The sequence below is a fragment of the Epinephelus lanceolatus genome, chromosome 2 (genome assembly GCF_041903045.1).
Source record: "Epinephelus lanceolatus isolate andai-2023 chromosome 2, ASM4190304v1, whole genome shotgun sequence".
NCBI classification, from domain to species: Eukaryota; Metazoa; Chordata; class Actinopteri; order Perciformes; family Serranidae; genus Epinephelus; species Epinephelus lanceolatus.
Genome location: NC_135735.1, coordinates 38793044 through 38808641, shown reverse-complemented (window position 1 = coordinate 38808641; position 15598 = coordinate 38793044). Strand labels below are relative to the sequence as shown.

The 15598-nt window shown below is 41.0% G+C and overlaps 1 protein-coding gene across 1 annotated transcript; it reads right to left on the bottom strand.

Annotated features, from left to right (window-relative positions):
- Positions 1 to 23: 23 nt before the first annotated feature.
- ulk3 (unc-51 like kinase 3) lies at positions 24 to 15439 on the bottom strand. Its single transcript, XM_033631932.2, has 17 exons — positions 15356 to 15439; positions 14530 to 14674; positions 14047 to 14187; positions 13622 to 13742; positions 13335 to 13430; positions 12916 to 13059; positions 12198 to 12280; positions 10548 to 10703; positions 10209 to 10314; positions 10027 to 10067; positions 9735 to 9837; positions 9213 to 9277; positions 8742 to 8820; positions 7271 to 7311; positions 4215 to 4262; positions 3898 to 3961; positions 24 to 1202 (listed from the first exon to the last, which is right to left on the bottom strand). Exons 2-17 carry the CDS (start codon positions 14632 to 14634, stop codon positions 1186 to 1188), a joined length of 1410 nt encoding a protein of 469 aa, XP_033487823.2. The 5' UTR covers positions 14635 to 14674; positions 15356 to 15439; the 3' UTR covers positions 24 to 1185.
- Positions 15440 to 15598: the final 159 nt, after the last annotated feature.

Genomic DNA, 15598 nt, shown 5'->3' with positions numbered 1-15598 from the left:
AAGAAGTTACAGACTAGAGAGGCTTCAGAGTTTGCCATTTTATTTTCCTTTGAATCTCTCATTCAATAAATACATAAAATATAAAATCACAGCTGTATAAACATTCAAATAAAAAAGAAAACAAGACAGCAGTGTGGAGATCTCGCCGGCAGACATATTCATAGTTTTCTCCTTTGACTCCTGTTACAGGTATTTTTCTCCAGTTGCCTTAAAAATTGGATTCACAAAGTAAAGCTCCCTTTTGGATATTCAAGCACTTTACCCGTCTGAAATGAAAACAGTGTGTGGAGACCTACAACAGCGACTGCCACCGGCTGTTAAGCTTTTTACCGTTTCACAGAGGCCTAGTTATGAAGGCTTTGCTTGAGCGCTACAACTCACTGTATCCCTCAAATACCCTGCCAGTGCCAAACCTAAGAAAATGCAAGTCTAGTGTAAATATGGCAGAGGCCGCACCTCTCCAGTTTTCCCCTCATAGTGGTGGAGAGCGCTCCATCAGCGGAGAGAGCATGGTGAGCCTGTGGTTGACCCACAGTAAAGGCAGTGGTGAAGGGAGGGTGAGGGAGTATGTGCATGTTTGCAGAGCCTCAATATACTTAATACTACAGGTCAAAACTGATGTGATACTTCTTGACGTCATAGTTCCTATCTGATTGTATTTTCAGGTTTTCACAGTTTTTAGGTGTGCTGCAAACACTGTTGAATGATTGGCACAACAATAAATGCAACATTCTCTGTTTAACTCGCTTACCATGACAGTGTGGTATTGTCACACAAGCTGTCCAGCATTTACATATCAATGGTGTATCAGGAGGAGGGATTTGAGGCTGAGGAACAACATCGTGTAAAGAGCAGGGAACTAACTTTCACATTCACCAGTGTGCAAATCCAAAATTCAAGAGCTACTTTCAGTATTTCAGCCAAACTTTTTTTTCCCTCAAAAAGTATAAACACAACTTCTCAGCCTGCCAAATCATCAACTTTCCAGCAACAACCAAAACAGTGACCACGTTTGGCTGGCAACTGTAATATCCCACCCGGACAGCGTTCTGAGTTAGTTAGGGTGAGGTGTGATGCGGGTTTGATTTGGCCTCGGAAAAAAAAAAAAAAAACCTGGTCAGGTGAAGGCTCTGTGTCTGATGCTCTGTGGGGCGTAGCAGCCAGTTCTCACGGTGGCCGTCAAGCTCACTGCAAACAGCAAGCTGTGAAAACAGAAATGATTGATGTGCGTGAGGCTTCACTTCAAGATTATAACACGTTGCCAATTTTAAAGTTCTACTTCAGACATGTTTCAAAGAATGTAAAAATACTCTGCTGTGATTCATATTTTGTTTAACATGGTTTTGGCACATAAAAAGTAAAAAAAAAACAAAAACTGGCTTCCCACCCGTCCCACCATCACTGCTTGCTGTAGTAAGACCAGTGAAAGCGCAGGGGGCAGCAAGATGGCTAGCATTAGCATTACAGGAAACAGTTGGACCCAGTACCAAGCCCCTTTCCCACTGCAAAAAACCCACTCATGCCCACTAATAACTGACTTTTCTATGTAATGGGAGAGGTTATTATTGGCATTCACACCCCCATCAAATGGCTCTGCAGTAATCATGGGTATTTGTTGGCCACAATATAAATATAACACCCAGGTGAATGCGCTAAATTTAGCGCATACCGTCCATTTCCGCCCAAGCAGCACTCAAACATTGTTCCAAATTAGTCGGCACAGAGTTTGAAAGAGAGCCTGAATAAGTAAGATATAAAAAAGATGTAACCATGGTAATATCTTTCACTGGCCTCCATGCTGCTTTCTGCTGTTTACTAACCAGTTTTTCAGCCTGTCCATGACATCGAACATGACACACCAGTAAGAAAAAATACACAGAGAGGCATGCTTGTCTGCTGCAGAGCCATGTACACAGCTCTAGTCTACTGGCAATGGGAAAGAAGTCTATAGCCTATTTTTAGCGAGTAGTCCTGTGTTTAAAAAATGCACGTACATGCATTAATTTGGTGGAAAATGTGTATGAACTGAGGAATCCGTTGTGCACCAAAATCAGTGACTAGCAGATGTATCAGAGTGATACATGTAATTAGCATCTTTTATTTGTTATTTATGTTGTTTGTTAGCTTGTTAGCTTGGAATTGGAAGTGGCTGACGCAGCATTAGGGGTTGTAAAACATACAATAATATCTGATACAGTGTTACAGTGTGTTCACATTTGTCTGTTTTACATTTAAAAACTACACTCTACCACATTTGCTGTCAAAACTTTCCCTGTGCTAATGCTAACTCTGCTCTCTGTACTGACAAACTTGATCTGCACTGGATGTTTCAGGTTTCTTTGCTGGTGTTGTATTGACGTTTGTTCCCCCACTCCTATCATCTAGCTTGCCTGGCATACATTTGAATCTCAAATTTTAGGGAAGTGCACAGAGAAACGTTAAAACACCTCCCTAGTGACACACGAAGCAAAAATACAAGTCAATAAAGTCAAGGTCAGACATTTTAGGGGACATAAACATAAAACAGAGACATTTTTGAGTGGAGGGTAGGGTTGAGCCGATGTACAAATTTTTTTCTCTCGAGCAAAGGCTACCTCCAAGAAAAATATTTTCCAAATCTGTTTTGTACAATTTTATATTCAAAGGAAAACTAATCCTAATGGTTTTACATTTCTCTATGCCCTGTTTCTCTCCACCTATCCTGTTGACTTCTACTTTACTCACCAATTTCCTACATTTCCCATAATACAATTCCAACCGATCCCAATCTTTTTGCCGAGTATGAACATCAAAGTTTACAAGCCATGGAAATACCTGTGATTAGAATTTGAGTCCTTGACTTTTCAGGCACTTACGCTGATCAAGCAGGTGAAGTAAATTTAAGTCAGTTAGAGTTTAGTGCTTCAGCCTTCACTGTGGACATTGTAACTGGGCCACCAAAGCAGCTTAACTTCTAAAATTGTCTGAGGGTTACAGTGTGATGGTTGTCAGCAAAAAATTGCAGTTTGTTCTTGGTTGTTGTCTAAGGTCACAGACAGACAGACTTGGGCGTTGCTATGACCCTCTCTAGTACAGCTGCTGTTAGATCAGCGCCAGCTAGTACGGCTGACTGTGGTGTGGTTTTATTAAAATAACAGCAGCAGAGTACGGAGCCACGTTCTATGTGAAACTTGAGCAGCACTTTGGGGAATCGGCGCCCTTCCCCCATCCCCATTTTTTTTTAAATTCATAATTCCCCAGGAATTTCTTGCTGAGAACAGGATATTGTCTGGGCTTTAGGTATTCACTATCCATCCAGGAACTGAGCCCAGAAAATACTGGGAATTAGGCTGTGTGTATAGGTTACAGCTAGGGAAGTTCAAGTATATTAAAATGTAACTTATATCAATAATACATTGCTTTTAATAAAGTTTAGTAGTTTGTTTATATGACGTATAGACGGGAAAGTACAGAACACCAAATGAATACACATGAATGTACACTGATTGTTAAGATATATATAAAGCTAATGTACATGTATGTGAAAAGAATGAAGTGTCCATGAGTGCTGTTGTGTCTGGTGTTTGTGTGTTAGGAGGTTAACTCTTTGCTTTTACCAAGTCTCACTTTCACAAGGTAGGCTTTACAAGAGGGCAGAGCAGCCCAGGGCTGCGCTGACATGAAATCAAAGAGCCAGACAGTCCCGCGGGGTGGCCAGCGCAGACAGAGAATGGCTCATATTTAACTAGTGGAAAAACCTTTAATGAAAGGACATTTCATTGCAACTTCAGGCGGCCATTCCTCACATGACCCCCATTACCTTCCTGTAACAAACCTTATCAGCAAGGCTGCGAGGTTCTCAAAAACACACTCACTACAGCAGCAGAGAAGTTTATGCAAAACAGCAGAGAAACTCACAGCTTCTGACGGAGTCCGCAAGAGGTTCTCGTTCCAGAGACACGTCCCTCTGAGTCTCCTGCATCTGGAAAGTAAACACATACCTATAATCAGCCAAAACTAATAAGAAAGCGACAGCACAACATGGACATTAAATACAGGTATGTGGACTAAAAGGTTTTCTTCACCGAACAACATCAATTTTTAGTAATAGCAGTATCCAAAAAGAAATCCTGATCTTACCCCTAATCTCTTTTTGAAATCAAACATATTCTGTGTTCGCGCTAGCAAATGTACTCATATTTCTGAGGTTGTGTGTGAAAGGAATGTATGCTTACCTTGATATGCTTTTTGAGGTATTCAGCTCTGGACATGAGACTTTTAATCTGGTGGTGAGAGACAGAAAATTCCAATAAATGTAATGTAATTTACACTGTTCACTTGTGCTTTCGTATGTACTGGTGATAATGATGCTGTTCTACTGATGTTTTTTAGCCACGTATGACCCTAAGTATGGCAATGTCAGTTGGTCAGTCTACCACTTTGGTCCAGACTGAAATATCCTAACAGCTATTGGATGGATTGTCATAACATACAGACATTCATGGCTCCCAACCAATGAAACACTTCTCCTTCTCCTTTCGCACTACTTCCATTTTAATATTATGTTGTATGGTTGGGATATTATTGTAAAATGTATCTACTGGAAAAGTTGCAATGAAATTTGGTGATCAGTTAACACTTCACCTAGCGCCATCAAGTCAAGATGTTATTTGTCCAATATTTTGGTTCATGACCAAAAACCTACTGAAATAATGACATTCCCATCAGCAGTGACACATCCCACACTGCAGTGTCAACACACAGTAACTTTAAGATACATGGGGACATAAACGCCTTGTCAAAATCAGATTTAAGTGATCAGCTCTGCTTATGTGCTTCTTGCTGTTTTTTTTTTTTTTTTAAACATTTCATATGGTACGCATGTGCTAGTAGGAACTGCTGTCATCATATGCTTGAGGGTGCTCTTTACTGTGGTTATCAGTCCTCTGGTGATCATGAAGGTTCTTGGCTGCTCCTCATACCTAGTTATATCACCACTATTTCACAGTATAAGCAAGCTCTCTTGGGTATTACTGCAGTAACATCTGAAGGTCATAATCACAGACGACCTACACTGATGGCTTCCATAACGTCCCTTTAAAACACCAATCTGTTGCGGTAAATAATCATTCCGACCACAGGTTTTTGGTATTCAGGCCTGACCCCAACCTTATGTAGCCACAGCACTTTAATCACAATCCCTTTAATCACCAAGTACAATAAATGTGAAGAAAATCTACATAGGGGAGGGCAGTTCATGGGACTTATTGATAACTTGCAGAGTTTTAAGGTACATTACACTGAACAACAGGACCTCACGTACGTTTAGCCGTAATGACACTGTATCAACATACACTGTATAGATGAAAGCTGTGGCTCACGTATGAGAATCTGGGATATTGAATTACAGCTTTAAAAGGCTAAAGTGTGCTCTACAGTAGATATGAACGCACATGGAGACCAGTCATGGCAGCATGTGTTGGCTCTTTTGGGTTCTCACATACACACATGCTTTCTATCGAATCCCCCGTCCCCGCCTTCCTAATGCTGTGTTAGATTATTACAGCCGCATCTGAATTTACTTAAGACAAGCACCCATAAAACTTCAAATAGGGAGGTCTATGAGGCCCACTCAAACCCCCCCTCCGGGGTTTGTTGAAATACTGTTGTCTGTTGCTGGCTCAGTTACTGGCTAAACAATAAACAAAAACACAAGGCTTTTTGAGCATTAATGGCAGACATGCACAAGGCCTTCGCATGTGTGTGTCAAAGTGCAACATCAATGCTACTACTCAGGGTCTTGATTCCCAAAATTTACAGCCAGCAAATTTAATGGACCATCAAAATGTGAGGTTTATTCAAGTATGTCCGGGTGGGTGTCCAACAGCATGGACCTGGTCTACATGAGAGATTTTCTTAGTGCAACAAGACAAGAGAAAGTGGATGGCAGGACTGTTTGTTTGTTTTTTTAATTATTGTTGCCATTGTTGCCATCATTTATAAAAAGCTGTTTTGCTACCTAAACCAGGTTTCAGACTGTTCTGAATACTCTGCTCCAAGGTTGTTTTTTTTCTCTAATTACAAGACAAGCTGATTGATTGCTGATGTTGTTAATTTCTCTCTGATTTTGCATCACTTTCCTGCTAAAATATGTCCGCCTAGGAAGATTTTGGTTTAAAAGCTTTTAACTGTGATTTTTGAGAGTACTACGATATTCTGTTACAGGCATTTGCCTGGGTACAATAACAGTGCAGAGACACCAAGAGTGCAGATGCAGAAGACCCTGGAAACGCTGACCAATCAGAGCAGACTGGGCTTTTTCAGGAGGGGGGAAAGAGACAGGTGCTAAAAGGGAGCATTTCATACAGAGGGTAAAAACAGATATATTAAGGCAGACAGTATGAGAAGGAAAATGTTTTTAATTGACCTTAAAGCATGTAAAAAATATTCTAGTAGAAACCCAAAACACAAGTATGACCTGAAAATAAGCATTGCATGTCCCCTTTAATCTGTAGTTTAAAGCTGCAATAACTAATTTTCTGGCCACTTTGGGGCAGCAGAAACAAGCTATAAACGCAACACTGACATAATATCACCTTTTAACTGAATATGGCCAACTTGTTCGCAAACAGTTGCTTATTTATGCAGCAGATACAGGGCAACAATAGCATTCACTTGCAGTCGTGTCTCTGGCCATGTGATGAATGTATTCAGTTGGTCAATCACCTTTTAGCCATTATTGTTTTGTTTCCACCAACTCCTGAGGCTATTTAGCTGCAAAATGCTCTACTGTGTTCACCGGCTATCGCTAACATTGTCCCTCTGCTGCTTGCTGCTGGGTACAGTTGGTCTGTAGAGCTATTTCACTGAAAAAAACTAATCACAGCAGCAACAAAAACAGTAAAGCTGTGGGCCGAAAGACAATATAAAACTTCATAGAGCTGAGGGCAACTGCAGAGTTGGGAGATGATTCTGTGTTTGTCGCTACCTGTGAATCTCTTCTGATAGTGGTCACGTGGTCAATAATAAAAAAGACATGATTATAGCCACTTTAAGTATCCAATTACAAAGTGGACAGTGATCTATGTGTACGTAGCAGTAATATAGATGATGGATTACATTATCTGGCCTTTATCACAAAAGCGTGCACATGTGACTGCTGGAAAAAGGCTCATGGGTCATGTGATGGAGCGTCTACTGTGCTAGGTGATCAGCCGAGGGCTTGGTGGAGGTGAAAGATAGTCATTCCTACTGTGTGCACTCAACCAAAAGCCGTTCCTCGCCAACTCACCTCATTATGGAGCAGCTCTCGCCTGCGGCCCTGGGGCTCGGCTGGGTCACCAAGAGGAAAAAAAAAAAAAAAAAAGAATAATGAGGAGAGGAAAGGAGGAGAAAGCCCACTACCTAATCACCTTGTTTGTTCAAGAAGAGATCAACTACTAGATTGGATTTTGCTAGCGTGTGTAGACCGGGGGCTCAAGGGTGGATTCTAATGTAGGCCAGTGTTTTCACAGTCAGTCATCCTGGAGGGGAGGGCGACAGAGAGGGAAGAGAGAGGGAAGAGAGAGGGGAGGAGAACCCTCTGGTGGCAAGGCATGTTGGGAAGCTGTGCAACAAAGAGCTCTTAGCCAAACAAAGAACCAATGTTTTCTCCCCGCAATCCCCCTGCTGGTATCTGCTGTGCCACACGAGGCTCCATAACGCTGCCGACAGAAGCTGGTTAGGATGGCATGGGATTAGTTAGACCAGTATACCATATATTACCGATCCACTGACAGGACGAGGTTGTAGCATCTACAACCTATCAAGTCAAAAGTGTCAGTCTTTAACTCTTACTCAAAGGACCTGCAATAGCTCTTGCTCATTAGAGAGATAATAGTTTTTATTTGTTTCCAGTGTGTAATAACACAAAGAAATGAAGTGTGCTGTCTGAATGGAAAGCAGATGGCAGGGCTCATACCACACACAGGGTGCTGGCACAGGGTCTCATCCCGGCTCTAAGCCACATCTGGATCACTCTATTCCACCTCTTCCATTAGGCTGCTCTTCCAGATGAGCTCATGAGCCCGGCCTAATGGACGCCAGACCACAGAGAGAGTCTCTTCTGTCGTGCCTGTCTGTCACTTATTAAGTGTCCCCGTCTCTCTCCCAAGTCTGCTCCTTCACTTTGTCTCTGTCTTCCACTCTGTCAGTTCATCTTCTACTCTTTCGAAATCACTCCAAGTTATTTTCCATCTATCTGAGACTTTCTCTGAGTCTGTTTTATATCTATCTCTGTGAAAGTCTCTCTGTCCTCTTCAGAGTCTGCCTCACTCTCTCTGTTTTCAGTTAGGTATCTCTAAAGCTTTACTTTCCCAAAGTTGTTTTTAATCTTTCATTTCCAGGCTTTTCTTGAGTATCTTTTTTTTCTTGTTCTGCCATTTCTTTACCTGTCTCAGTTTCTGACTGTAACTCAACTCTAAATGAATTTCTCTCTGGTCTGCTCATTGTGTCCACCCTCAAGATTACTGAATGTGGCCTTTCAAAAACACCCTTTTCTCAGAGTCTCTATTTTCTCTTTCTCTGATAACAAATGTGTGCAAACACACACAGCTGCCTGAGGTCTGAGGTGATGTCTCTGAATACAGACACAGTATCTGATGTGAGATTACACTAGGAACTTAAACCGTGGGCTCCAGTGGAGTATACTCTTAGCCATTAGCAGTTAAGGACAGAATAAGTACATAAAACCATCTCATGGGGAAATAAATTAATCTATCTACCTGCTAGCGCCAACAGTAGCTCTCCTAAGCACTGTTGGTACACATCCAGGGCTTCCTGATCGTCCGATCCACTCTCCTCCTATAATGGCAAATTGAAAATGAGGCAAAACATTGCTTTACATCTGATAACAGAAACACTTGGTACTTGCAAAGTTCAACTCTTTCAATCTGTTAGCGTTGCAAAATTAGTTTATTCATTATTGTTCACTTCAAAAAATTTAAGCTGTAAACAGCAGAGACACAAATATAAAAAGTCTGCACAGCTAACAAAATGTCAGACGAGCAAAACCGCAATAAAGATGTTTTTGGTTCGCCACTGATCTTACGAGACGTGGTTTGGAAAGCGATCTATGAAAGGGGATTGGTTTGTACCCTGCTGGTATGTTTTTTCTGTTGTATTACTTCTGCTTCACCCTGCTATTGTGTGTATTTGTATAGCAGTGGCATCATCCAGCGGTACTCCCTTCTAACCTTAGCAATAGCAGTGGAGGCCATCTCCAGAGCAGCCAGCAGCCGTGGTTGGTCTCGAGACATTTCTGGAGTACAAAGAAAACAAAAAACACTTGTTTGAGTCCGACTGTATATCAGTCTCAACAAACCATCAACACATTCTACCAGAAGGTATGTTATACTTTGTCTCTGCAGTTTCTAAAGACTCTAGTATTGTGTACAAAGGGTGAAAATATTTAATCATGAGACGCATAAATGAGATTCTGTAGCTGACCCTGACCTCTGGGGCAGGGGAAAAAGAAAATTAAAATTTCCTCACAGGTTTCAATAAAGAGGTAGAAGAAAGGATCAAACATCTTTGCTATACAGCAGTTTAATGCATTTTTCCATGACTAAAATAGCATTTCTGAAGATGAACTATTAAAACCAAGAGCAAAAACACACATTGCATTACTCAGGTTGTCCTGTCATACAGCTCCTGATAAGACAAGGCTACTGCCGACACACAGTGGCCCTGCCTCTGCACTGAGATGAGTTCATTACCTCGGAGGACATCCCTTGCGGTCCGGGCCTCCTCAAAGCTCAGTCTGTTGTCTGAGGCCACCAGGGCTTTCAGCTCCTCGGCTCGCGATACATACTGGCTGACCTGTGGGAAGTCCTCTTACATTGACTCAACTTAATCATGTCAACCACGCCATATGCTCTCCATCCACACCATATGGTATTCATGGAGAAGAATTCATTCCAAATGAAAGCCACTGGAGTGTGAAAAAAAGACCAATTGAAAATAAGAAAGTAATCCAAATGTGAATGCGGGGAGTGTTTTCAGGCCTACCTTCCGCCTGAGGGCATCTTTGCGCTGTCGGTCTGTCTCGTCTGGGGATGGCGGAGAGAAGAGATGTTTTCATTTTACAGTTAGTACATTTATTTTGCCAGTTTACTGTGGTGGAACAAAGACGGCGCATTGTTGAAGGGCTTAAGCCACAGACAGGATATGAGAGTAGCTGTTGCTCTTACAGTGAATGGAGGGGACAAAGTGCTCAAGGGCACTGCAGTACAGAGAGAGGGCAGCAGACCTCTCCCCCTCCTGGTCCTTCCGAACGGCCTGCTGGACCAGCTCCTTCTGAAAAGAGGAAATAGGAACTGGCATCACCGAACGCAAACTGACATTGCTCTCTCCATTGCTTATGCATGCATGCAGAGTCATGCGTGAAGGCACATGTGGAGCAGGCATGAGCATAAACCTACTAACACATGTGTATATGGGCTCAACCAATTACACACACATTATTCATGGCCATCTAGAGTAGACCCACACATGCCAGCATATACTTCCATTATTTCTTCTTCTCTCACCGCTTTCACTAGGCTCTCCGCACTCGGCATGTGCTCCATATCCACAAAGGGGTGGGTGAAGAACTCTGCAAAGGTGATCCGAGCATCTGGATTTCGCTCTAGCAGCCGCAACAGAAGGTCTCTGCAGTCCTTGGATACCCTGGCCCCAGGAGGGAGCTGATGCACAAAGCATGACCTTATTATGTTGCACTCAATCCACAGGACAATCCAAGGGAAAAGGACAGCAGACTGTTGCCAGAGACCTTCTCGTCTCACATCTCTTCTTCTTTTTTTTTTTTTTTTATCAAAAGATGACCTTAAAACTCTGTGAATCCCTGGGTAATGGGCCATATGCTAATGCAATCCATTTAGCTCAAGCCTAATGTTTGGCACAAGAATTCAGGTGTTCTGAAAGCCCTCCATCATCAAAAGTACAGTTGTCCTTCACTGTCACAATGGTAGTTAACATTTGGTTTGTGTATGTAGCGGGCAAATCAGGACAGAAACACAACTATGATGTTTAATTGCCAGCATTCAGTTATGTTTCATTTCAGTGTATCACAAAACTCAAGACAAAACTAATCTAAGTAGTACTTTGGGCCATATTAATTACAGGTGTTTTTACACACATATCACTAATTCAACTTCTAGAGAAGACATTAACATTTTGTGTTACTGAACAGGTCATAATTAAATATACTACATGCCGATTAAAATGTCTACATTTGTATCCCAGATTGTTCCTTTAAATTTAAGAAAGGTAACTGGAGATGAGAAATAAGTTCATGTTTCAGCTGAGCATCTCCACTGTCAGTCTTCTTAGATAAAGGTACAGTGTCAAAGTACACCATCTAGTGGTTTACTGGTGACAATTCACAGATAAAGTGAGAGAAAAAAGTCTGTAAATGGGTTTTATGTAAAGTTATGGTCTGTATTCAGTGTGAGCATTAAAATTTTATAAGGGGACAATATGGTAACAGAGATGACTTCAGACGTTAAAAAAAAAATATATGTTTTTTTAATTCTTTCTTCCATTTCCAGGTGATTGATGGTTTATGAATATTGAGATGATTTAATGTAGTTTTTAAGATTTAATGTTTGTTTTTTGTTTTTAAACAGTCACACCCCAACAGTGTTACTGTTACTGAAACAATCACTTCATGAAATAAAGTACTTCATACACTGACTTGTGATGCAACTGACATCTAGCCATTTTCCTAAAAGGGCAACTCATCTAAAAATATCAAAGTCAAGGTTACTTTATTTGTCTCCCTTGGGAGAAATTTGTCTTGAATAAAGGGAACTGCTGCATCAAAGCAGACATAACATACAAAAGAATTGAATAGAAACAATAGAAACAACATAGTAAACACAAAAAATATTTAATAGGACAAATGTCCAGAACGCTTGTGGTAAAACACTGTGCAAATCAGGCACTGCAAATCAGAATTACAGGACATACAGCAGCATACCTGTGTACTATGCACTTCTAATTTACAGATCTATGTTATTCTATACATAATACAGTGTTTGACATTTGCCAAAATATGGCACTGCTCTAGAGCACCAGTGAGAGCAGCAAGTCATTTGTATATCTAAGCAGGATGCTGACTATCTCAGTCCAGCAATACCTTAATGAGGAACTCGTTTACTGCTGAAAAAAAAACTTACCTCAATAGGTTGGTTACTCCGGATCTTCTCCTCCAATTCAGCATATGACCTTGATGCAAATGGTGCTCGCCCAAACAGTGCCTCTGTATACACACAAACAATGTTAAGCAGACTATTCCAAAAAGATATTTAATTATTTTAATGAAAATGAAAATTGATGCACAGCCATCTACTACCTACATCTTAGTTTAGTTATCTTAAATATCTCTTGCATTAAACTTGTAAGTTGACATGAATAGTGTTGGACTGCAGTGAGAAAGTCTAAGCCAACAGTCTGTGAATTACATGCTACTCTATTTGAGTTACAGGACAGACAAGAACTCCTCCCATTGTGTACTGTACATTGTCACCACACACAATGCAACTATTGTTGTATGTTATTGCACTGTTACTGTAAAATTACTGTGCGACACCAAAAAGAGGGCAAACCAGGCTGCTATTTTATGATTTATGGCACAATTTTGTTTGTAACCTCCTCAGCACGCTCTTTCAAACCCGTAGGGCCTGCTGACTGATTAGTTTTATTGAAAAAAAGAGTGATGTTGAGATATTGGAAATTATTATTAAGGGGGACTCTACCCAGCACAAGACACAGTTACACCAGATTCTGTGCATGGGCATGTGTTTTGGTTACTTGGACATATAATGAAGCAGCATTACAATGAACAGGTTATGTGAAGCAGAGTGTAAATTGGACAGGTGAACACAAAGTACTCACCATAGAGAATGACTCCTACTGACCAAAGGTCCACCCTGGAGTCATACTGGCGTCGGCACACCATCTCAGGAGCCATGTAAAGAGGAGAACCCCTCAAGATACTCTGCTCATCCCATGGTGACATGTACTGGGCGAAACCAAAATCTGAGAGCCAATCAGAGTGTAAAAAACATTTTCACTGCAACAGGTTCCAGTAGATACAATCCCTCTAAAAAATACACAAACGAGCACTGTTTGAAGTCAAAGGTTTAAGTATAATAAGAACATACGGCCTGTGCATTAACAAAGTTAACTTAATTGCTCTGCAGACATAACAGCAAAAAAGCATGACAGTGATTTAATTCTTCTGGTGTCTGATGAATCACCTACAAATCAAAATGTGTTTACTTGACTGACTGTGTGAGTGGGCATAAGATCACCTGCTAGTTTTAGGATAGAGCCGCTGAGCAGAATATTCTGAGGTTTCAAGTCCAGGTGTGAAATGTTTCGCTCATGAAGAAACTGCAGGGCACAGGCTGTTTGTGCAGACACACACACAAATGCACAGTTACACTCAGCCCACGTTACGCAGTCCTGAAGCTTGCACTGAGCACAAACTTGTATCAAATAGGGACATATGTTATTTCTGCTGACAACTGGTACGCAAAGAAGCTGTGGATATTGAACCAATGCTTTTGCAGTGATTTCTTGAAAATGTATTACTCACCTATCTGTTGCAGGAAGCGCCGAGCCACCCCCTCCGGTAAAATCCTGCGGCTGCGAATAAAGCGGGAGAGATCTCCTCCTGAACACCACTCCAGGATCAGATAAATATTCTCAGCATCCCACTGATGAAAGCAAAGAATTCAGACAATCAGGGGAAGTTTTAAATGTATACATATTAAAAAAGATTTTGATGGATTCACAAATATACATAGGATACTTTTTGGACACAAATTTTGTAGCCATCTCTACCAGGAGGGTAATGTTTTCATGCTATGCCTTCTAATAATGTCATGGCCCACTAAATCAACATATAGCATTGTTTAATTATACAGAGAATAGTTTCATTAACTCTTATGGACTATATTTTTTTCACGACACATCCCTTGTAGAAGCTACAACAAATCTAATATCTATAAATGAGATCACCTGGAAGTCTTTTAGCTGGACTATATGTGGGTGACGCATCGTCTTGAGGATTTCGATCTCCGTGAGCAGGTTTTCTGTAGATGCCTTGTTTAGAGTCTTCTTCGCAACCACCTTCACTGCCACCACCTCTCGACTGTCCCCCTGCAATTCCACAGTCAGGAATTAAACTTCAACTTCCACTTTTTACTACAAAAATAGATTGAACTTATAATGCCAATCTCGTTTAATGGTGACTGTAAATATACTCAATGTGGACTGTCAAATCCAAAGACTAATTTGAGAATGTAGAAAGCATATTCAACAACAGCTGACATCTTTCACATTTATTGATACATCATAGTTTATTTTAAGTATGGTAAGCAAAGTGTAGTGAAATATAGGGGACCGCACTGCTGGACAACCTAGAGTTCAAACAGAAACATTAATGTCTTAGCATTTGTTAGACATTTGTGGTGTTATCCCTTGACTCCTCCACAAACTCACCTTACTGTAGGCTTTGTAGACTGTAGCATAGGTGCCACTGCCCAGCCGCTCTGTAAGGATGTATTCAGACAGTTTTGGAGGAGCAAAGCTGGAGGTTGAAGCCATGCTGACGACTGCAACATCAAATTTCCAAAGCAGGACCAGGCTGGAATGTAAGATCGATATGTTATTTACACCAAGTAAATGGCCTGTTATTCATCCTTCTACGGGAAGGCCAGAAGCTGCAGAATAACATCATGCTCTCCTCTGACCTGGTGGTCTTCCACTTCTTGCACATGAGGGAAGGCTTTATAACAGTACAAACATGGCCCTCCTACTTAAGGGACAGTCTATCTAACATTACATTATTCCACTTCATAACCCTTAATAATATGTTAATCATTTCAGCACTGTTTGTCAATCATTTACTGAGTTTAGTGCAGCAAAGTTTCGATGGGCGCCTCATTCTGTTGTTTGCAACAGTACAAGCGAACAAGTTCAACATTTACAAATGTTTACTTAAGTTTAAAGTTTATGGTCACTTCTCATATGCCGAATTTCAGACAGGCTCCTTAAATGTCTTAAACCGTATTCTGGCATGTATCTGTCCTCCAAATAAGTACGGAAACTGTTAACAGCGGTAGACTGAACTACATTTGGTGCACATCAGCTGGGAGTAAGCTCTAAGTTCTAGCTAGCTAATGTAGCACTAGCTGTGTTGGCAGTTAGCAAGTTATGGACACGACTAACGTCCCTGTAGATGTTGTGTTAGTCAACCGTTGGCAAAAAAGTAAACTGAAATCTGTAAGTGACATATTTCCGCTTTCATTCAAAGGCTGACACTTACCTGCAGGCTAGAGATATCCACGTCTGTGTTTACATTGCTGACATTTCAGCCCGTGGCCGAATGCTGTACTGCAGTGATCAGCTGACACTAACTTAAAATGTATGAGAAAATATGTTACTGCCCCCTAGCGTCGGTACTCCATAACAGGAAATATATGTATTGTAACGGCAATGTAATTACTTTATAGTTAAAGTAACTTCTCTAGTAGTTAGGATACATAATAGCGTAATAATTCATAACTTT